This window comes from Podarcis erhardii (genome assembly GCF_964252035.2).
Source record: "Podarcis erhardii genome assembly, chromosome: 10".
NCBI classification, from domain to species: domain Eukaryota; kingdom Metazoa; phylum Chordata; class Lepidosauria; order Squamata; family Lacertidae; genus Podarcis; species Podarcis erhardii.
Genome location: NC_138500.1, coordinates 23,729,634 through 23,751,947, shown reverse-complemented (window position 1 = coordinate 23,751,947; position 22,314 = coordinate 23,729,634). Strand labels below are relative to the sequence as shown.

Here is a 22,314-nt window from a genome sequence, read left to right as displayed (position 1 = left end):
TTGATATTTCTTGACCTTGTTTCATTTAGATTCCTATGAATTTGGGCTGACAAATTTGTATATTCTTTAAGTGGTCTATGAACTCAGTCTAATGGCGCCTGGGAACATCATGCAGTTTCACAGAATTTGCTATCTCTCCATTTTTTTAAATCCACTTGTCCCAAAGACAAAAAAAAAGAAAAAAAAGACATTGAGGATGAATGATCTGTTCTACATCTTCTCTTCATTATGTTAGGGAAATAAAGTCTAAATATTAATAATGACATCACTGAACATGGTGCACTAGGAATATAGCAGAGGTCATTTTAGGTCAGGTGCAGCAAAGGTCTGACTCTTTATAAAGCAGCTCCTTACAGGGTGCAGGGCATTCGACCACAGCTGCCAAACACTTAGGCTGTGCTGCCAGATACTTAGGCTGCATACACACCTTACATTTAAAGAATCCCAGGGATTATAGTTTACCTTTCACAGAGCTACAGTTCCCAGCAGCCATAGCAAACTATAGTTCCCAGGATTCTTTGGGGGAAAGCCGTGTGCTTTAAACATAGGCATGCATATGCAGCCTTGGGGACTCTGACCATCCCATTATATGAGCCCCCTTGTATTCCAGACTAATTCACTTTGAATCAGTGCGTCAGAGCGAATGTCGTTGTCTATGCCAGAGCATTCCAGCATTCTCAGGCATCAGCAGACTCCAAAATCCTGCCAAAGCATTGCCTTGCCTGGATAGCATTCCAGCGAGTGTTAGTTCAGTCCTTTTCCTTTTGCCTGCTGCCAGCCCAGCTTATCTGGGAAAGGCAGTATGGAAAAGAACTTGAAGCTTGCCTGATTTCCTTTTCATTAACTAAGTGGTGCCTCCTGTTCCCATGAAGAGTCTTTGTTAAGCAGCTGCCTCTTTGACATGAATGAAGTCCACCTCCATGAAAAGCACGCCATCCTTTTCCAAGTGGTACACTCGAGGGGAAGGGGGGTGGCGGCAGGATGGAAAGACAGACCTACCCACCTCATTTAAAAATAAAATAAATGGGAGCAATACAAAAGGACGAACAAGAAAGGAAGAGGGTTTGGTTCCTCCCCAAGCTAAAAGAAAGTAAGTGAATTTTGCAAACGTAAATATGTAAAATATTTGGACTGAAGCACCGTGTGAAATGGTCTGGCTGTGAGCGTGTACAGTTTCAAAACTCAGACCCCAAACATATTCCAGACTTCTCAGTTGGCCTTAGTACAACTGGCAATCTTAGTAGACAGACTCAAAACACGGGGCTAAGCCGAACGCTAAGGCAGTAGTGGAGACTGTCCGTAGAATCATTGTACCACTTAAACAGTGGCTAAAGATTGAAGTGTGAGCACAGCCTGGGATTTTTACATTCTGCAGGAGCCCCCAAAAATTAAAAAACTATTCCTGCACTTTCATAAAGGGCCACTCCCATGATTAATTGTGACAGGTGACAGAAGGGTAGTTGTACGGCAATGTCCAATGAGCCATAGGTTCCCCACCCTGAACTTTTCGAACGAAACAGGTAGTCCCAGGCAAGGATCTAGAATTTCAAAACATCACGGCAATAAACAATTAATATAGAGGGTCAAAGGAATAAATTCCACGTAACACATGAAACTATCAGGTAACAGCCAGCCTCAACCTGGTGCCTTCCAGGTGTTTTGGACTTCAACTTCCATCAGCCCTGGCCAGCATGGGCCAATGTTCAGGAATGATGGGAATTTTTGGCCAAAATATCTGAAGGGGCACCAAGTTGGGAAAAGGGCTTCCGGCCCACAGGCTGTGACTTCTATGGATGCTTAAGCCCTCACAGCTCTCAATTTAGAAATTGACCTCTTTGAAGAACATTTCTAAGTTGCCACCTTCTTTCCTAGCTTGAGATGCTGTGCATTTAAGAGCTACATGACAAACAATAATTCAAAAGGTGCAGCTGTCCCCAGTAGGTAGAAAGCTGTGCCTGTTGAGTTTTTGGCAGGAGGGGGGAAATAGCAACCCTGCTTTAAGGTCCCGATACTGTGAAATATTTACGTCCAACATCACTGGAAGGGTAAGGCTGATGGGCTGAAGCTGGTATATTATCTTCGGAGATGTTGATTGCAGGAAATGTGATATGCAAGTCAGATGAAGTCTGCTGCATGCAAGTCCTGGAGCAGGTGGTGAAAAATCAGTCATCACATCCAACCTTTTAGGATTTGTTTTTACCCACACGAGGCAACTATATCAGTTTGCCTGACTGTACAGGTGAGAGACAGCTCTGGTTGCACTCTTTGTAAGCATAGCTGCAGTTTCTTAAAAAGATATGACCTATTAAGGTAGGACCGCCATGATTCCTGGTCAGGGCTTGTCCTATTGGTGGGGAGGGGAATCAGATTTTGCATTAGAGAACCTGAATTTCTTCCTTAACAATTGGAAGAGAAGTGTGTGTGTGTGTGTGTGTGTGCGCGCGCGCGCGCGCACACACACACGCACACACACACACACACACAGATCACAAGATCAGGGTTTTTCATGAGAATGTAGACTAATGCCAGCTCAATACATTTTGCCAGTCACAGGTGGTATGGTAAGGCAGAGACACTGACCTGACCTCCCAGCAGGTGAATCATGGCTACTTAACAAGTGGGGGAGGAATGAGGTAGTAGGGAGGGCAGCGTAATGCAAACACACCAGCAGCAGTGCCGACTTCATTCAGCCAGTGTGTTTGAATGTTGCAGACCTCACTGCTGCTTCACCCCTTCTGGTAAGTAGCAGCGACTCACCTGCCATGCTGCCCACAATGGCATTTTGCTGCCCGAGGCAGAGCAAGCTATGCCTCCCCTCCCTGTGAGGGTGCTTAGTACCCAAGACCAGCCACGTTATTTTGGTACCTGAGAGAGAAAGTCACTGGCAGTAAAAGCATAATAATAAAAACAAATGAATAACAATGTGCTCCCCTTTCATGAGTTAGCTACCCGAGGTGGTCACCATACTAATGTTAGGGCTGACTGTTGGATAGAAACACATAGGCAACCATGCAGACTATATACCAGGGGTGAGGACTGTGTGGCCCTCTAAATGTTGTTGAGCTCCCACTCCCATCAGCCTAAGCCAGCAAACTCAAGGGCCAGGGCTGATGGGAGTTGTAGTCTAATAACATCCAAAGGGCCACAGGTTCCCCATCTCTGCTCTACATATTCACTCAGAAGCAAGTCCTGCTGACTTTAAGGGAAGCTGACTCCCAGTCAGTGTTCGTAGGATCAGGCCGAACCCAGTGGGGCCAATTCCCGAGTAAGCATGCATAGGGTCAAGTCTTTATGTGGCTATCTGAGGACAAAATGAGTGCTTAGCCATGGAAATGGATGGCGCCCCAGTCAAACCAGTGGCCTGGATTCTCCCAGTTAACCTTTTCCATGCAAACGGCTAGGAAAAAGCCTGCTCCCGATTCTTGAACGCCTGAAACAAATTATTCATTATTTTTGAGAGTAAAATCCAAAGTGCTTTTGTGCAGAATTTCGGCCTTCGGAGTGTTGAGTGCTCACAGCTGTGGGTATTAAGCTGCCACCCTTGGTTTCCAGGAGCAAGCAAATCTTTTAGCACATGCATTTCTTAAATCTGTTCTCAGAAGGGATTAAGTTGCCCTGCCGTGTCATGCAGGGGGAATCTGAATGTGACCTACTTGTAAAATATAATATGACTCCAAAATTGAGTCATTTGTGCAAGATGACACTTGCGCATGTCTTAGGTGACAGTCTGTACAGAATTATGCTTACATGGCAGTGAGGCTGCTCACACGGAACAGGCCTTGGCACCGCCTAGCACCACTTTAGAAGATACCAAAAGAAAAGAGGACTTTGCGCCCGTTTGATGGAACCTAACATTTCACAATCCGAACACTTTCTTGATAATATAGTGCCTATATTACTTCAAAAGTCCCCACGACATTTTTAAAGTCACTGATGTCAAATGGCACATGGGTATTGGTTGGCATTCATCCGGCTTGGGAGAAAATGGAAGTGTGCACCTTCCGGGGGCGAAGTCAAACAGTAACATCTCAAATATCCCACTCAAGAGTCTGATCCTATGTAAAAGGAATGTATTCCTTTACGCAACCGCGGCAACCAGAATCGTTGTGGCAAAAAATTGGAAAACTGATAAAATACCAGAATTATTAGAATGGAGAATCTAATTTCTTGAATTCACAGAGATGGCAAAATTAACAGCATCAATTAGAGGCTACTCTAATCAAAAAATTAATAAAGAGTGGGAATGCGTTAAGGAATACATGCAAATAGTCGGTGCTGGAGCTTAAAAATTAATATGCAAAAGTTTAAAAGGCGCAAGGAGATAGGACAATAATATATTAAGGATGGAATAACAAATAAAGTGAATAGTGGAGGGAAGTACTGGGCTGTGGGGGAGGGAGGTGAAGGGATTAATTGAAACTCTTAAAGATTGGTATAGGATTTAAGAGATTTAAATTTTCATAAAAATTCTATAAGGAAAGCAGAAAGCAGCAAGAAATATCAAGTAAAGGTATTGGAGAGGAGATCAGTGTAAATGAAAACATGAGACTTATGGTTTTGTTACATATGATTTTATTTTGGAGTTGTCTATTTTGGAGTTGTTTGTTGTAAAGAATGTATATTATGTGAATAAAATAATAAAGGATGGGGGGGGGAAGAGTCTGATCCTATGAAGGATCCACTCAGGAGTGATCCACTGTCAGAGGCAGAAACACTTCTGAATACCAGTTGCTGGAAAACACAGGAGGGGAGGGTGCCATTGTGCTTGAGGGTTTCCCACGGGCATCTAGGTGCCACTGTGTGAACAGGGTGTTGGGCTAGATGGGCCATTGGGCTGATCTCGCTCCCTTTGAACTCATTTGGACTTCTGAGTAAAAGTGTATGGCTGCCTGTGCAAGCCTGCTAGGGTGAATAGCTGCACTTTTGTGCACACTTACCTGGGAGTAAGTCCTATTGGGTTCAGTGAAGCATATTCCCTAGTAAGTGTGCATGTGAAATCCAGTGCCGTATATACTTTCCCAAATGTAAGCCCCATTGAACACAGACTTTGAGGTCAGAGTGCAGCCCGAAGCACCCTTGCAGCCTGATTTTGTGCATATTTACTCAGAAGCTAACTGAGTTCAATAGAGCTTACTTCCAAAGTAAGTCTGCTTAGCATTGCAGCCCCTACAAGAGAGTAAGTCCTGTTGCCTAGGATTATGCTGCTTCCACTGCAACAGATAAGAAACGTGCATTTGTACTTAAGCTTTTAATACCAGCAATTTTGTCTTCACAGCTGTCTTTGAAAAGACCTTGGTTTAAAGTTGGGTTGACGTCCTCTCGACTTTATAGCATGCTGCTCTTTGCCTTGTCCAAAACTGACTGAGCTACGCTTGTTGCCTTTGAATTAGTTTCATGGGATTTTTTTCCCTGCCAACTTATATTGAATCTGTTCTGTGCGGTATAGTTTGTAACATGCTTCTTTAAAAAGTACGGGTTGGCACTGAATTTTGTGATCGTTCTGTTCTACAGCAAGCCTGGCCTAGCGGTACTCAGCAGATCCTGCTCCCCCCAGCTTGGCAACAGCTGACTGGGGTAGCCGCCCACACCTCAGTCCAGCATGCAACTGTAATTCCGGAGACCATGGCAGGGACCCAGCCCCTGGCAGATTGGAGGTAAACAGGAAGGAAAACTTGTATCTGTCTGTAAGGTACTTTGTGAGAGCCTCAGTATCTGTGATCCCATCTTCATTGCATAATGGCTGCATGAGCTAAGCACATAACTCCCGGGTGCTTGTTTTGTATGCACGGTAGTGAATGGCAGGATGTGGTGATGTTTATCCAATCTCCTGACAGTGGAGTCGCTGCTGCTTACAGAGAGGGAGAGGGGCAATGCAGTGGGGACGTTGGCACTGTGCAAACACACCAGCAGGAGCCAGTATGTTGCTCTTGCTGGCGTGCTTGCACAGTGTCAACCTCCCTGCCACTTTTCCCTACCACTCTCCCTCCTCATAACCAACACTGACTCCACTGCAGGAAGGTCAGCTAAGTGCCACCACTCCACCTTTTGCTACTGTGTATGTATAGCATTTTTAATATAAACAGCAGAAGCTGTTTCCCATAAAGAAAACTGCTTTGAAAATTGCAAGATTCACTCTAGGGTCTTCTAGGCCAAAGACCATAACCTTGTGTGAAAAAGTCATCCCTGGTCAAAAAGAACCTTGAACTCTTCTGATTTCTTCCCTACTTTTTGTCCCAGGGAACTGAATGAAAGTTAATTCTACACTAGCCCTTTCCCCCGAAATTTGTTTGCTCTCTTTTTATGTAGTGACCAAGTGACAAACTTGTCGGTTTTGTTTTATTGCAGTGTTTTCAGGAGTGTCTTGTATCTTTTCAGGCCTGAGTTTTGGCAAATATTTTTGCAGCAATAACACAGGTGTGGCACCAACCTGCCTGAGCAAGACCTGCAAACAGAAAACATTTAATTAAAGGCGCACAAGCCCTTAAAAGACTTAGTAGTGCTTTGCTTGCCCACTTCTGCTCACTATTGACTATGCCACAACTAGAGTCATATGTCCAGTGTGTTGCCATATTTTGGGAATAATGCTAAGATGTTGGGCATAATTCATTGGAGAGTACAGTATTGGCGTGGTGGAATGTGAAGAGAATGAGTCTATTTTATTGTTTAAGAAAAAGAAAAAGCAATTAGAAGAAATTGGTAATCCTTCATGTGGGTACAGAAACTGATGCTGGGGCAGTTAAGCTAGGCTGTTCAAGAGGTTCTTCATCACAAATCCTCCAGTTGCAGTCAGCAAGTAGCCCTAAGTTAGGCAGGACCTGCAAAGAGGAAGCTTTTAATTAATGTTGCTGGGGATCTTAACTTGTGAATAGTCATAATAGGAGAATATTAGTAATGGGCAAGGAAGCTACTGGATAATATAGTATTATATTAAGAGCTTGAGCAGAACTTCCATTTTAATTATGCTTTCAAGCTAACTGCAGAAAAGCAGTGCTTCAGCAGCACTAAAGGTAAGCAACCTAATGTGTGTGGTGCTTACTTGGAAAGCTTGTGCATAACAGCCTTCAACCTGTTGCTACCTTAACATACTGTAAGCCAAGTCTTGAATATGGGACTAGATGCAAATGATCAAGTCTTGAATATGGGACTAGATGCAAATGATCAGCTCTCGTGGACTAGGGTCAACATGCACATAAACTCTTTAAAAAAGAACAAGAAATGAAATGAAAAGGTTATTTCTCACAAGTCACACACTGTGGGATGCATTACTATATTAAACAAACCGTTTAATATAGTTTTGCAGACAAAACATTAGGAGGGCTGGCACTGCCTCTCCTACCCGGCACCCAACTGATCTTTGCAAGAGGCTAAGAATAAGGCATTAATAAAAGCCACCGTTTCTCCAGGAGTGCTTCCTGAGCCTCTGTGCTTGTAGCAAAATGACTTCTCAGAAAGAGCAACCGGCAGCAGCCCTTTTATGATCTTTGAGCTTCCTCTTGCTTGCTTCCCCCCATTAAATGCTTCTTAAAAGCTGTATAGGGACGACTCTCCTCTGTACATCGGCACACACTGCAGAAGCTCTCTGCAGTTTTGTTCTTGGATCGCTAACTGCTTCCATGGAATTGCGGATGGAAGTTGATACTTATTTATTGCCCTCTTTGAAGCCTTTGTGCCGAGGTGAATAATGGAAGCTTGCAACTTGCAGCAGGCAGATGGAATTCTGGTGGAGTTCCGCCCCTCCCCTGGTATCCCTCCCATGTTGCTGTCTTCCCTCTGCTCTATCCATTGTCAGAAATAGTCCTTGCCCTTGTAATGCGAATGCGCGTCAAAGGAACTATGGCAGTGCAAGAGGCCGTGTCAGTGGGGCCATCGGGGCAGAACTTTGGGGGAGATGTCCAGGGACCCACGCAGCAGAATGAGCAGGATGGGCCCCATATGCAGCAGGGCTGCCATGCCACATGTTGCAGTAAGTGAAAGAAAACGTGTTGCCGCCTAAAGAGCCCATAATTCGCTCCCCATAAGGCTGATTAGAATCTAAACTGACCTACCTGCAGCACTGAGCAGTGCGTCTTACTGAAAAGAATACTAGCCTGTGGCTAAACCTCATGTGAGCCATTGGTCAAGTCAGTACAGTTGTACCTTGGATCCTGAACACCTTGCAAGTCGAGCGTTTTGGCTCATGAATGCCACAAACCCGGAAGTGAATGTTCTGGTTTGCAAACTATTTTTGGAAGCTGAATGTCTGACGGGGCTTCCACATCTTCTGATTGGCTACAAGAGCTTCCTGCAGCCAATCACAAGCCGCGCTTTGCTTTCCTAACGTTTTGGAAGTCAAATAGACTTCCCGAACAGATTCCATTCGACTTCCAAGGTACGACTGTATTTCTAAAAAAGCCTGATGCCAGCACTGAAATACCCTACATTGAGCTTTATGGGATGCTGTTGTGTTTGTCATTCATTCATGAGCATTCTTCTCGAAATGTACAAAACGCCTTTCTCTCTGCTTTTCTCGCAGGAGCACACACGCTCACGGAAGCCACTACAATCCCATCATGCAACAGCCGGCACTTTTAGCAAGTCATGTCACCCTTCCAGCAGCCCAGCCCTTAAACGTGGGTGTCGCTCACGTCATGAGGCAACAGCCAACCAGCACCACCTCCTCTCGGAAGAATAAACAACACCAGTCATCAGCAAGGTATGCATCGGAAAGGGCGCGGGGATGATATAAAGGAGGGAGACAAGGAAAGTATTTTCTGTTCGCTGTACTGCCTTGTGGTTAAGGTGAGAGACTAGGTCAGGGTGGGAGACCTGGGGTCCTCCAGATGTTGCTGCGACTCCTAACTCCCATCAGTTCCAGCCAGGATGATCAATGGTCAGGATTGGTTGGAGTCCAGGAACATCTGGAGGGACACAGATTCCCTTTCCCTGGACTAGATCAGGAATGGGGCTGCTGACCCTCCAAAATCCATCTGCTTCCTCTTACCTCAGTAAAGGCACCCCACACACCACCCTGCTGCACATCAGGCTGCCTTTACCAAAACATGGAAATTAATGTGCTGTGGGAACCAGGTTGAGTGGGTGTTACTGATTTGCTCTTGTTTTCATTATGTGTGTGTTGTGTGTGTGTGTGTGTGTGTGTGTGTGTGTGTTTCCACCTTGTATTTTTATGTTGTGCACCTGGAATCTGTGGATGGAGGGCAGTATACAAATACAATTAAGAGGTGGTGCTGCCCTGGGACAACCCTTTAGGCTGCTGTAATTCTTATTTATGGATGAAGCAATAGGTCTGAGAGGGAATTGACAAAGGCTGCAAAGTAAATTTGTGGATTTGCAAGAAAATAATATATATATTTTTAATTTAAAAAACCAGCTTGCTCAGTAGGACCTCAAGGTTTGCAGATGTAGGAAAAATGGGGGGGGGGGGGCTGAACAGGGTGTAAAAAACAAAACCCAAGCAGCCCAATGAACTAGGCATGGTCAGTTGCCCCAGAATGCTTAGACTCTGTTGTTGGGGAGAGGGAAATGGGGGCAAGGCAGAAGAGAATGGAGTGCAAAGGAAGATGGTGTGGTGTCTGGGAAGAACACTAAAGAGGAGCAGCCTGCCCCTAGGTGTTTTGTTTCAGATCCCACTTGCTCCAGTTACAGTTTCTGATGTGCCACTTTTTTTGGAATGGCCACAGAGGGAGAGGGGACTGACAAGAGTGCAAATGGTGCATCAGCAGTTCCTTCCCTCTGGCTTAGAATTTCTCTGATGGGACTTGAGTATTAAGTATTAGCATACTCCACATGCACTGCAGAAGGTTCTGCTCTGTTTCCCACGAGGAAGTTTGAAAGCCACTCCAACAGAAGCCTATGCAATTGGACCTGTTTAAACCCATTAAAGTGATGTCTTGGCAAAATAGGAGAATATTGAACCACTTTTTAAAGGCCTGTTATTTCTGCTTCAGTGAATGAGTGTGAGTATGTGTGTATATACGCATATGCACAGACATAGACACACAGAGAGCAGATCAAGTTAAATATAGACAGTGTGATGGCAGAGGATGCCTTGTGCCTTATGTTTGAGATGATCGTATCGTTCATAAGAAGCAGACGAGTCAATGGATTATACAAACTACCACAGATTAATGACACTTGGAAGTTACCAGTATCTTGCAATTTCAAGGGTATTCAGCTAATGCTCTCTAATTATTTCTTTTCCTTTCTCTCCTTGTTTAAACTGGGGATATAAACTCAAATGCTACTAGAAGCACAGGTTGCTCTGTGGTCTCTAAACCACTGAACCTCTTGGGCTTGCTGATCGGAAGGTTGGCAGTTCGAATCCGCACTATGGGATCCTGTTGCTCTGTCCCAGCCTCTGTCAACCTAGCAGTTTGAAAGCATGCCAGTGCAAGTAGATAAATAGGTGCCACTGTGGCAGGAAGGCAAATGGCCCTTTGTGCCAGAGACGGTTTAGTCATGCTGGCCACGTGACCCAGAAAGCTGTCTGTGGACAAATGCCGGCTCCCTCGACCTGAAAGCGAGATGAGCGCTGCACCCCGTAGTCATCTTTGACTGGCCTTAACCATCCAGGGGTCCTTTACCTTTACCTTACCTTGTTACTATTAATGGGCTTCTGAGAAGAGGGGTTTTTAGTGACATTCCAACAAACAGAAGCCATTACCCACACTATGAAATGCCCCCTGGATACCTTCAGTCTTATATGTGGGGAAATGAGATCGTTCACCCAGTTAACACATCCATTTCTATTGTGACTGCTTTGTGGCATGACACCATTTTGTTGTGCACTTCCCCTCTCCTGTGCTGGAGAGAACCTCTAATTTAAAAAATAATAATATAAAATAAAATATGAGTATATGAAAGCACTGCAGTCTCACTGCATCAAGGCTGGCTTGCCTCAACTTTAAAATTATGCCCCCTTCTATTATAGATGAAATATCACGATTGCCAGTGAATACTCTTTCTCTGTCTTTATATGGTTGGCCTATGTTTTTTGACTGAATGAGTGAGAAATGTCTCAGTTTTCCCTCTGTCCCAGTCTATAACAGGGATGGTGAAACTCTAGTATCCCCAGCCAGCACAGCCAGTGGCCAAGGATGACAGAGGTTGTAGTCCAGGTGTGAGGACCCTTTGGCCCTCCAGATGTTGCATAATTAATTCCCATCATTCTTAGCAAGTGTGGCCAATGACCAGGGAAAAGATGGGAGTTGCTGTCCAACGACAGCTGAAGAGTCACAGGTTCCTCATCCCTGTTCTATAGCTTCTTTGGGAGAAATTGTAGGAATGGCTATTTAATCAATCAATAAATATGTCTGCCCATTCCCTGAGGTCCAGTAACAAACCTTGCTTCAGGTTTCGTTACCGTCAGAAATGTGATTGTTCTCCACTATTAATAATCTATGCAATGTGCAAATGCAGCCTGTAACTTATTTCTGCTGCTGCATTTATTGGATTATTATATAGATTGTGTGCTTTTAACATACTTGTTTACAGTGCTTATGATTTTATTGCTTTGGGAACTCCTTGTTGAAATGTGGATTATAAACACTTAACATTAAATTAATGCATTAAGTTGTGCTTGCAACAGGTGACTGCTGGGTGCAAGGATAATACCTTAGACTGGAAGGGTGGCTGTTGTTATTTCCCACAAATGCAAAATCCGTAAAAGGAGAAATTATGAGAGAGTTGGCCAGATCCCTTAGTTTGGCTCTCTGCACTGCAAAACACAAGCCAGGTTCTGCCCTGTGACACAGCAGATATAACTGCATGGGCGAAATGTCTGGGCACGTATTAAAACCACTCCCAAGACTGAATCAAACTCCTCCCCAGTGGGTGTTGAGGCACATTGTCATGGCAGATGTTCGAACCATTTGCATGACTACACTGTGCCTCTTTTGTGGGTGGAATTTAATCGACGTATCTGTCAAAACATTGCTTTTAATGAACACTAAAATCCCTCTTAATAGCATGGGAAAGAGAGGAGTTGAAATGGATCTGCACTTTGCAGAACACAGAAGTGTGCGTTTCTGCTCTGTCCTGGCCAAGGCCAGAGGACCTGTAATGAATTTACAGCCAGTCCCTGTCTCCGTACAAATTGGCTGTTTTAAATCCTTCTCCTTTCTCTGCTGCCCTTGTTTCGTTTACTTTGGGTGCATTCCAGCTTTCTGTGCCCTCGTGAAATGGAGAGCAGAGGCTGCAAAGGCCTGGTTAGTTAATGAAAAGGGGAACATGCTCTCCTAGCACATTTCAGGCTACCAAAACACACACACCCCTTCCTACATATCTGTAGTGTTTACACAGGGAAGAGGGAGAGGAGACCAGGCCCCTGCAGACTGTGCGATTCCCGCGGCCTCCACTTTGCATTATTGTAACCCAATGAGTGATATGCTTCTTTTGAGAGAAGAATGCTCTATATTTCTCATTGGTATTCAACAAGCACCATGAATGCTACTGTGCAGTCATTTGTTATGCAAAGGACTCAGTGCAGTGTGATATGTCCATAATTCCCTCCCTTTGATACATTCCAGCTACTCCCTTTGTTCACTCTCAGACCGAACTGAAAATTCAAACAAAGCCTGGCTGCAGAGCGTTTCCTCCAGAACCAAAACTTGACTTGCTTTGAACACTTGTAATGTTTTGCTGTTAGAGGGACCAATAACAACAGTAATAACAGTAATGCCAGGGATCTCTGGCCTAGGCAACTGTGAGCAATTGCCAGTATCATCATCATTTATTAAATTTATATACCCCCCCTTCATCCGAAGATCACAGGGTGGTTCGCAACATAAAAATACAAGACGAGAACACAAAATACATAATAAAACAAACACAAACCAATACAGTGGCACCTCTGGTTACGTACTTAATTTGTTCCGGAGGTCCATTCTTAACCTGAAACTGTTCTTAACCTGAAGCACCACTTTAGCTAATGGGGCCTCCTGCTGCCGCCGCATGATTTCTGTTCTCATCCTGAAGCAAAGTTCTTAACCCAAGGTACTATTTTTGGGTTAGCGGGGTCTGTAACCTGAAGCGTATGTAACCCGAGGTACCACTGTAACTTCCCTCCCACAAACACATTTAAAAAGCCGTAGAATGTTAATCAGCCAAATGATTGGTTTAAGAGAAATGTTTCCCCCGGCGCCTAAAGAAGTATAAGGAATGCGCCAGCCAAAACTTCCTGGGGAGAGCATTCCACAAGCGGGAAATCACTGCAGAAGAGGCCCGTTCTCCTGTTGCCATTCTCCAGACCTCTCATGGAGGAGACACGTGAAGAAGGGCCTCAGAGGATGATATCAGGGTCCCAGTAGGTTCATATGGAGAGAGGAGGTCCTTGAGGTACTGCAGTCCTTAGCCGTTTTAGGATTTTTTGGTCAAAACCAGCACTTTGAGCTGGCGTAATATGCTCAAACTCTCACGCCCCGGTGAGCAACTAGGCTGCTGAATTCTACACCACCTGAAGCTTCTGAACTTCAGAGGCAGCCCTATGTATGTAATGCATTGCAGTAATCTAACCTAGAGGTTCCCAGAACAGAGTTAGGTTATCCCTGTCCAGACAGAGGCACAGCTGGGCCACCGGCTGAAGTGGATGAAAAGCACTCCATGCCACTGAAGCCACCTGAGCCTCAAGTGACAGCAAAGAATCCAGAAGAACCCCAAAGCTACATGCCCACTCCTTCAGAGAGAGTGTAAAACCATCAAGAGCAGGCGACCTCCCATCCATCCGATTTAGGGAACCAACCACAAACAGTGCCTCTGTCTTATCTGGACTGAGTTTCAGTTTGCTGGCTCTCATCCAGTCCATTACCCAGGCAAGACGACAGTCCAGCACATCCACCGCCTCACCTGCAGATGCAACATGAGCTGGGTGGGCCAGTGGCCTAACTCTGTATATAGAGATTTCTGTGTTTCTTACGCACGGAGCTGTGCTGTGAGGAAATGTACATAAATAAGCTAGAAGTGGAGAAAAGATGTTGCAGCGGCGGAACTGTATGCATGTAAATGTCTCTTCGTCTCTCTTCAGAAATATATCCAACTTCGAGGTGTCCTCGTCTCAGACGATCAGCTCCCCACAGCGGTCTAAGCGAGTAAAGGAGAACACCCCCCCTCGCTGCGCCATGGTTCACAACACCCCTGCCTGCAGCACCTCTGTCACCTGTGGGTGGGGTGATGGGGCTTCCAGTACCACACGGGAGCGGCAGCGGCAGACGATTGTCATCCCTGACACACCCAGCCCTGCCGTCAGCGTTATCACGATCAGCAGTGACACGGACGAGGAGGAGGAGCAGAAACATGCACCCACCAGGTGAGGAGGCGTAGGGCGTGTTTGCTGGAGCGTGGGTACATTGTCCTCACGCATGGGGGCGCCCGAATGTGCGGGCCTGTGCAAGAGAGAGGAAGCGAGAGGTTTAGAACTCTGGACCGTCAGACCATGGCTACATTGACATCACACATTGGAATCAATTTAAATGGCCATTTAAAGTGCTTTCAACTGGCTTCTCCCAGAGAATTCTGGGAGCTGTAGTTCTTTGAGCGTCCTGAGAGCTCTTAGGCAGCCCCAGAGCTACAATTTGCAGAGTGGTTTAACAAACAGTTACTCTGCACAGGGAACTCTTTAAGAATTGTAGCTCTTAAAATTGTTTTAAAGGTGGAAATTTTCATAGTTAGAAAGGGCTCCTGCTGAACCCAGAACAAATTTATTTGCTAGGTGTGAAAGGCCCATGATATTCCTGCTCTTTACTATACCTTACAAAACACATTTCATAGGTTAACCATACATCTAGTGAAACATGTCAAATGCTAGAACTATTTTTTTTTTTACTTTTTAATTTAATGTGTGGGGTTTTTCACTCCACTGTTCAGCCAAAAAGGCTCCCAGATCTGCTTACAGTTAGTAGCCATAAAATGGGCTCTATGCTCAGATTAACTATCTAAAAGACATGACACAAAAGGAAAAGGGATTAGGAGGGAAGACGGGGAGAATGAAAGTCAGACCTAGTTCTTAGCCAACTCAGGCATTTACAAGCATGGGCCTAGTCAGGATTTTTGTTAGGGGGCAGAACCTCAGTTAGCTATGGATTTTTATTGATTTTGAGGGGGCCAACTGCCCCTCCCTGCCCCACCTTGGCTATGCCCATGTTTACAAGGACTTTATAACTTCCCAGTGAGGTGGGAAAATAGCTCCCTGCAGTTTCTCTGGCTGCTGGATGGGGCCAGGGTAATTTCCCTCTTGTTGTGATGGTCTTCCTGGGAGAAGAAATTCACATTTTCATATCAAAATGGGAAAAGGCACTAAATGCAATAGAAATTGGTGGACAAGATTAAGTCTGTAAAGAATGAGTTGAGATTAAATGTCTTGATCTTGTTCCAGGCATTGGGGCTCCCCTGCACACAGGCGCTCCCCTATCCAACACTGCCTCCCCATTCATTTCAATGGAACATGCCAACCTTGAGTATCTAATCTTTCTATGTGTTCCGGTCAATGTTGGGTAGTGGCTAATGTATTTTGGACTTGGAGCAAGAAGACCTGAGTTCAAAACTGACTGTCTCTCAGTCTAACCTGCCTCACAGGGTTGTTGTGAGAGTAAGCGTGGTGGGGGATTCATGGAGGAAGGATGAAATAAAATGTGAAATACTAATAAACAAACGAATGCGGAATTGGATTCGATGAAATTCTCATGCATCCAATTCATATTCATAACAACACACACAAGTCACTGGATTAGTGCAATGATGCACTGCATTTTATAAGGCTGTGGTTTTTGTGTGTGTCTCTAATTGGTTACAGATAGTCCTCTGTTTCATGCATTTGGGGTGCCTCAGAATCATGATGTATGAACAACCAGCCATGTTATGGAAAGTTCCATTAGTCTGAAAGTTCCATTATTCTGAAAAACTAACACTCTGAAACCCTAATTATTTATGTTCAGTAAACATTAAGCTATGTCAGCATTCTGAAGGCTCTACAGTTTAGGTTAGGCTGTGTATGCATAGAGGCAATGCACAGTGCTGCTTGGTGGCTGTGAAACCTATTCAGAGATAATTAGGGATTAGTTCTTTCTCTCCCCACCCCCCCTCCCCAATTTGCTCCAGAAATAACCCAAAGTCACTGTATTAATATCCTGGACATACTTTGAGTGCCTGGAAAATTAATTCAGTCTCCAGATGGGATCCAGATCAGGCCTTTAGGCCCTGGCTTGCAACAATGTCAAGCATGCCAAACATCGCTACAGGGACAGGAAAATCTTAATTTTGGGTTTCATAATGATGATGCTCATATGGCTACGTTTGTTCCATATCAAAAACAATCTATTATAAATAAGGATGCAGACAAATGCCACGCAATATGGGAAGAATTTCTCACATTGAAATAACAATATCTAGTCCTGTTCCAAGATTTTCTGAATGCAGAGTCTTTTCTTGGACGGCAACCCTAAAGTGTTATTTATTAGGAAGTAAGCCCCATTGAATTTAGTGGGACCCATTTCCATCTAAGCAGGCATAGAATCAAGCTGTAAATGAAAACGGCCCAGTTCACAAGTTATGGTAAAGCATACTTAATGCTTTACTGTAAATGCGAAGATTGATCCTGCTTTGCTGCTGCCCAGTGTGATCCCTAGCTTAGTGTTATGTCTGAAGTGGAGGTCATTGTTTGTTTCACTCAGACAAACCATGGTTGTTAAGCCAAGAACAAACCTTGGCTTCGGGCCTTGGTTTTGTTGAAGTGAATTAACCCATGACCCCCAGTTTGCATGAAATGGTAAGTGAGGGATGGTGGTTTGTTGCTCCCACTTGCACTCAGGGAGGAGCAAAACACGAGTTATCTGCACGTTCATGGTAAACCATGGTTTACTGTGACATAAGAATGAGATACATGGAGCATTTTTAAAAGGTTAAGAAAAATGACTTCTTCGCTAACAGTGCAACCCAATCATATTTATTCGAAGTAAATCCCATTATAGCCAGTTACAGATGGGTAGCCGTGTTGGTCTGCCATAGTCAAAACAAAATAAAAAAATTCCTTCCAGTAGCACCTTAAAGACCAACTAAGTTAGTTCTAGGTATGAGCTTTCGTGTGCATGCACACTTCTTCAGTAAGCTTCTGTTTCAGTGTATCTGAAGAAGTGTGCATGCACACGAAAGCTCATACCTAGAACTAACTTAGTTGGTCTTTAAGGTGCTACTGGAGGGAATTTTTTTATTTTGTTTTCCCATTATAGCCAGTACAGTTTATTCCCAGCTAAATGTGTGCCAGATTATATGTACACTTACTTGTGAATATGTCCATTGAACACATTGGAACTTGCTCCAAACTAAACATATAGGATTGTGCTGAAGAGGTTGAATTTCGATCCGCTATTTTTATGCATGCATTTTGCGTAACAGTTTTTAAATCAATAGGCGTTTTACACTTGCTGTCAATTCTCATGATATGAGCAAGAGCAAGGAATGCAATAAGAAACCCAGGGGCCTTCGAGTGTAACGTAATGAAAGAGTGCCACCTCATGGAGACAATGGATAAGTGTGTAAAACTGATGATCATATATACTGTGGAATTTGTATTAGATGAATTTTTAAAATTAGCCAAGTGCATAGTTCAATTTCTTGCCCAAATAAATGACCCGGGAATCAACAGGCGCTGGCTGTTCAAGTGATGTTATCATAGCGCCACATCCCTAATGTGTGACTAGGCTTTCAGTTCAGAGGTTTTCACCAGTATGCTGTGCTTGAAAACTGTATATTATTTCTTCAGAAGAGAAAGCTTAGCCTAACTTAGAAAGCGAAATATAAAAGTTAAGTGGAGGATTACAGCAGTCTTATAAAAAGAATAGCAAGGTCTTCAATGATAATTTTCTCACTATCTCTTAGAATGGATGAGTGAGCACAGTTAAGGATAGAGCCTTCCCTGCCCTTTCAGGAGATGTGTGGAAGGGCGATTCTTGACTTTTGTTTATTTACATAACGAATCTCTACCCTGCTTATTAACCCGAACCAGGATCCCGCCCCCCAAGCAGTGAACACAAGCATCAAATTACACTAAAGCAAAAATAGAATTCCATCTAGAATTCCACAAAATTCAATTAAGAGTTTTAACCAATATACACAGCCTATAAAACAACAGCACCCAAGACTACAGCCTCACTAACGAAGAGCCCAAACCTCTTTGAATAAATTTGGCATTTATATACAGAGCTTCAATAGGTTCCTTGCAGGGTTGCAAGGGTTCCTCCCCCAAAGTTGGATGAGAGACAAGGAACACAAGAAAGGTCCTGTTGTTTTATCTCTGCAAATTCAGGAAAGGGGCTGGCATGGGAAAGCAAATCCACTCTGTCACGGTGGACGGTTGGTTTGGGCCTTTGGGTTACTTCTGACAGCTGCAAATAGCTAACAGCTCCCTCTAGAACAGGCTTTCCCCAACTTGGGTCTTGAGCTGTTTTTGAACTACAACTCCCATCATCTCTGAACACTGGTTCTGGTAGCTAGGGATGATGGACCTGTCCAATGCGTTGACAATGTTTTGATATTTAACTACTGTTCCTCTACTATGGAACCCCAGGAGCGCTGAGAGTGCCATCTTTAATGAAGTAACATTTCTAGATTTACGGTGGTTCTGTACTCAATTCTCCCAATCCATGTGGGAACTGCAGTTGTTACTACTACTACTACTACTACTACTACTACTACTACTATTATTATTATTACCCTACCCTTCATCCTAAGGTCCCAACACTAAAGGTTACAACAATAAAAACACAATGGTTAAAAACAGTTTTAAACAACTTAAAATTACAGTTTGCCCTGTGAGCCCCACCTTCCTTGGGGTTCCTCAAGCCCTGCGTCCTGAGGAAACGCAGATGCCAGGGAACCCAGGCCGGGGAGCACATAAAGGGACCATCAAAGGTCTGAGGTAATTATTGGGGCTACCTAGGGCTAATTAAAGAAGCCCTACGTGCCGTGAGGGAAGGCAGAAACCCCCCTCTCCTTCCCTGAGGCTACTTAAGGCCTGTGTTCCCTGAGGGAAGGCAGAAGCCAGGAAGCCCAGGCTACGGAATTGCTGCCATCAGCTCCTGAAGTCAGCCTGAGGTTATTTAGCGCTACTCATTAACATTTTTAATTGTGAACTGCCTAGGCAAAAAAAAAAAAGAAAGAAAGAAAAAAAAAAGGCAGAATATGAATGCAACAAGCAACTAACTAAAAGTTCAACAAAAATGCCGCTTCCCTTGAAGTAGCTTTTTTTTTTTTTAATCACACTAAGCCTTTTTTTAGTAGCAGCAGCAAAAGGCATGGAGGGAATACGAAAATTTAGCGCTGAAAAGCTTCGGGAAAACCCCATTTGGATTCTTTACAGTGTTTGCCTCCCCGTGAGATGGCTTCCGCCAACATACCTAATTGCCAAGTTCTTTATATACACGATCTGTTTCTTGTCGTCATTTTACAAAAATTGCAGTTGCTATAACAACGTAATGCAATTGGCAAAACATCGCTGCTGTTTTCCGTAGTCGGGCTTGTGGGGGGGGGGTCTTTCAGAAGATGAGCCATTTGAGCAAATTTCTGCAGTCTCCTACTCTCTAAAGTAGGTAGAAATGTGGAAGTGTTCTGTGGGAAATTCTCAGTGTCATTCGGCACTGGGGCATTTTGTGTCACAAACTTCTCGCACGACACAAGGGAGGTTGATGCTAGTTTCTCATAATTTCTTTCACATTCTTGCAGGCAGATTAGCTTGAAAAACTGCTTAGCCTTTCTGAGTTTACACTAACCTAAGGAGAGGAGCAACACAGTGAATGTAGAAGCAGAAAATGAGGGATAATGCATCATATCCAGACACACTCAATTTAAATCAACTAAACAATCAACATTTGTTCCAGTAGCACCTTAGAGACCAACTAAGTTTGTTATTGGTATGAGCTTTCGTGTGCATTTCAGTGTATCTGAAGAAGTGTGCATGCACACAAAAGCTCATACCAATAACAAACTTAGTTGGTCTCTAAGGTGCTACTGGAAGGAATTTTTTTATTTTGTTTTGATTACAGCAGACCAACACAGCTACCTACCTGTAATCAACATTTGGTCTAAGTTTGGGGTAGCCAATGTCCTGCCCTCCAGATGTTGGCCTCCAACTCCCATCAGCCCCAGTCAGCGTGGGATCATGGGAGTTGTAGTCCAACAGCATCTGGAGGGCACCACATTGATAACCTCAGCTCTGAGATGTATTAACATTTTGAGAGTCATTAGGTTAAAAGCTGGTGTGTGTTTGTGTGTGTGTGTGTGTGTGTGTGTGAGAGAGAGAGAGAGAGAGAGAGAGAGAGAGAGAAGTCTTCAAAATAAAGAGAATGTAATAAATGTTAAGTGCCACCATTGAAAGGACAGCCTGAGTTTGCATTTATGCACTAGCTCAAGCGGAAGCCTAACACGGGAAGGGCCTGGTTTTGTTTTGCAGCCCCCTGTCTAAGCAAAGGAAAAATGTCATCAGCTGTGTAACTGTGCATGACTCCCCCTACTCTGATTCCTCCGGCAACAACAGCCCCTATGCAGTGCAGCACCGAGGAGGGAACAACAACGGAAACAGCTACGACACGAAGGGAGCGCCGGAAACGCATTGCAACGGCAATCCTCGGACGATCATCGTGCCGCCACTGAAAACGCAGGCCAGCGAGGTGTTAGTTGAATGTGATAACTTGGTACCAGGTAGGTTGGCAACATCTCTCAGTGTAAAGCAAAGGCCTTAGAATAGGAGTTCCCACTTCATTCAGCAGTTCCACAGTGAGTCTGTGGATTTGCGGTTGAAGACGGGAGATGGTAAATCCACTGGATTAAATATTCATACTGCTTTTTAATTGTCCTTTTATTGCTGCGTTTATTCCTTCTGTCATATTTTATTGCATTGCAATTTCAATTCCATTGCAATGAAAGAAGCAAGAATGATACAATTTAAAATCATACAGCATGTAGCACAGCACACTACAAGTGTTGCAACAGGCAGAAATACCATTAATTGCTCCACCAAGATCCTCAGCAGTTTTCAAGTGGGGGAAAAACGTTTGTGAACCACTACCCTAGAGAAGAATCCCTTCTGCTTCAGGATCTGTCTTCCATGCTTTCAAATCCCTGCTTGGCCATTATTAGCAGGTTTGCTGCATTTCATTCATGTCATACAGCAGAGATGGGGAACCTGCGGTCCTTCCGATGTTGTTGTTGTTCCTAATACTATTTAGAATTTTAAGAATTTATATATCACTCTCCGTTCAGACATATCACAGAGGTATACTAAACAAGTAAAAATAAGATACAATAACAGTACATTAAATCCGTCTGTAAAACCAACAAGAGCAATGTCCAACAGTCTTGCAGTGACTCCAACTTTTATTAGCCCAGACATGGTCATTGGTGATTGGACTTTGAGTCCAACAACATCTAGGAGGCCACAGGTTTCCTATCTTCGTGGTACAAAAATATTTCATTTTACACAGAACAAGGGACTTTGGGGGGGGGGTGGAGGTGGAGTGAGTCCCTAGCAGTTATTTCATGCCTAGCAGACTCCACCACAGACATCCCGGAAGGGAGCTCGCAAACGCTTTGCTTCTCCCTTCTCCTTATTTGCAGATGTGAGAGGCTAAACTGTGGTTTGGCTTAGCAATGCATAGTGTTTTAAGTTCTCTCCGTATAATCCACAAGCTGTACCCAACGTTTGTTCTTGGCTACAGCTCATGTTTAGTGAGGAGAGGTCTCAGCCATGAGTTCCTGATGGCACGGCGTGGTAAGTCAAACCTTGGTTTAGCTTGCCACCGTGCAGCAGCAAAAAGTCCTGGAGAGGAACATAGGGGCTACAGGCTCCTTTCCGGGAGTTTGCATGCTCTCGTGGTTAGTGTGTTGTGTGAACCAGCTCAGTGTCTCAGGTACCACGCATGGCCTTGGGAGAGAGTTGCCCTTCAGGTCTTGAATGGCCTTAAGATAAAGGCTTCTGATGACTATTAGGCATGCATGACACCATAAATGCATGCTCTTTCCCCTGCTGCAGTCACCACCAGTCACCACTCGTCCTCCTACAAGTCGAAGTCCTCCAGCATTGTGACCTCCACCAGCGGTCACTCTTCAGGGAGCTCGTCTGGAGCCATTGCCTATAGGCAGCAGCGGCCAGGACCACACTTCCAGCAGCAGCAGCCTCTTAATCTCAGCCAGGTAAGCAAAGGGAGAGTGGAGAGAGGGCAGGCAGGCAGGAGGCTCCTGCAAAATCTTTCCAAACTGCCCAAGAAGTGGCACGACCCACAGGAGACTGCCTATTTTCATTCAGACCAGCTTTCGCAGATTTGTTTGTACTAATCT

General features: G+C 44.4%; 1 protein-coding gene across 4 annotated transcripts in view; it reads left to right on the top strand.

Annotated features, from left to right (window-relative positions):
- Window positions 1-22,314, top strand: part of HIPK2 (homeodomain interacting protein kinase 2) — a 174,761-nt gene that overhangs the window by 138,987 nt on the left and 13,460 nt on the right. For 3 of the 4 annotated variants that reach the window (XM_081878794.1, XM_081878796.1, XM_081878793.1), the window contains exons 10-14: window positions 5,512-5,654; window positions 8,513-8,692; window positions 14,018-14,299; window positions 20,432-20,679; window positions 22,010-22,170. In XM_081878794.1, coding sequence (XP_081734920.1) covers window positions 5,512-5,654; window positions 8,513-8,692; window positions 14,018-14,299; window positions 20,432-20,679; window positions 22,010-22,170 — 1,014 coding nt within the window. The remainder of the gene's footprint in view (window positions 1-5,511; window positions 5,655-8,512; window positions 8,693-14,017; window positions 14,300-20,431; window positions 20,680-22,009; window positions 22,171-22,314) is intronic. The other variant, XM_081878795.1, reaches the window with a different exon arrangement.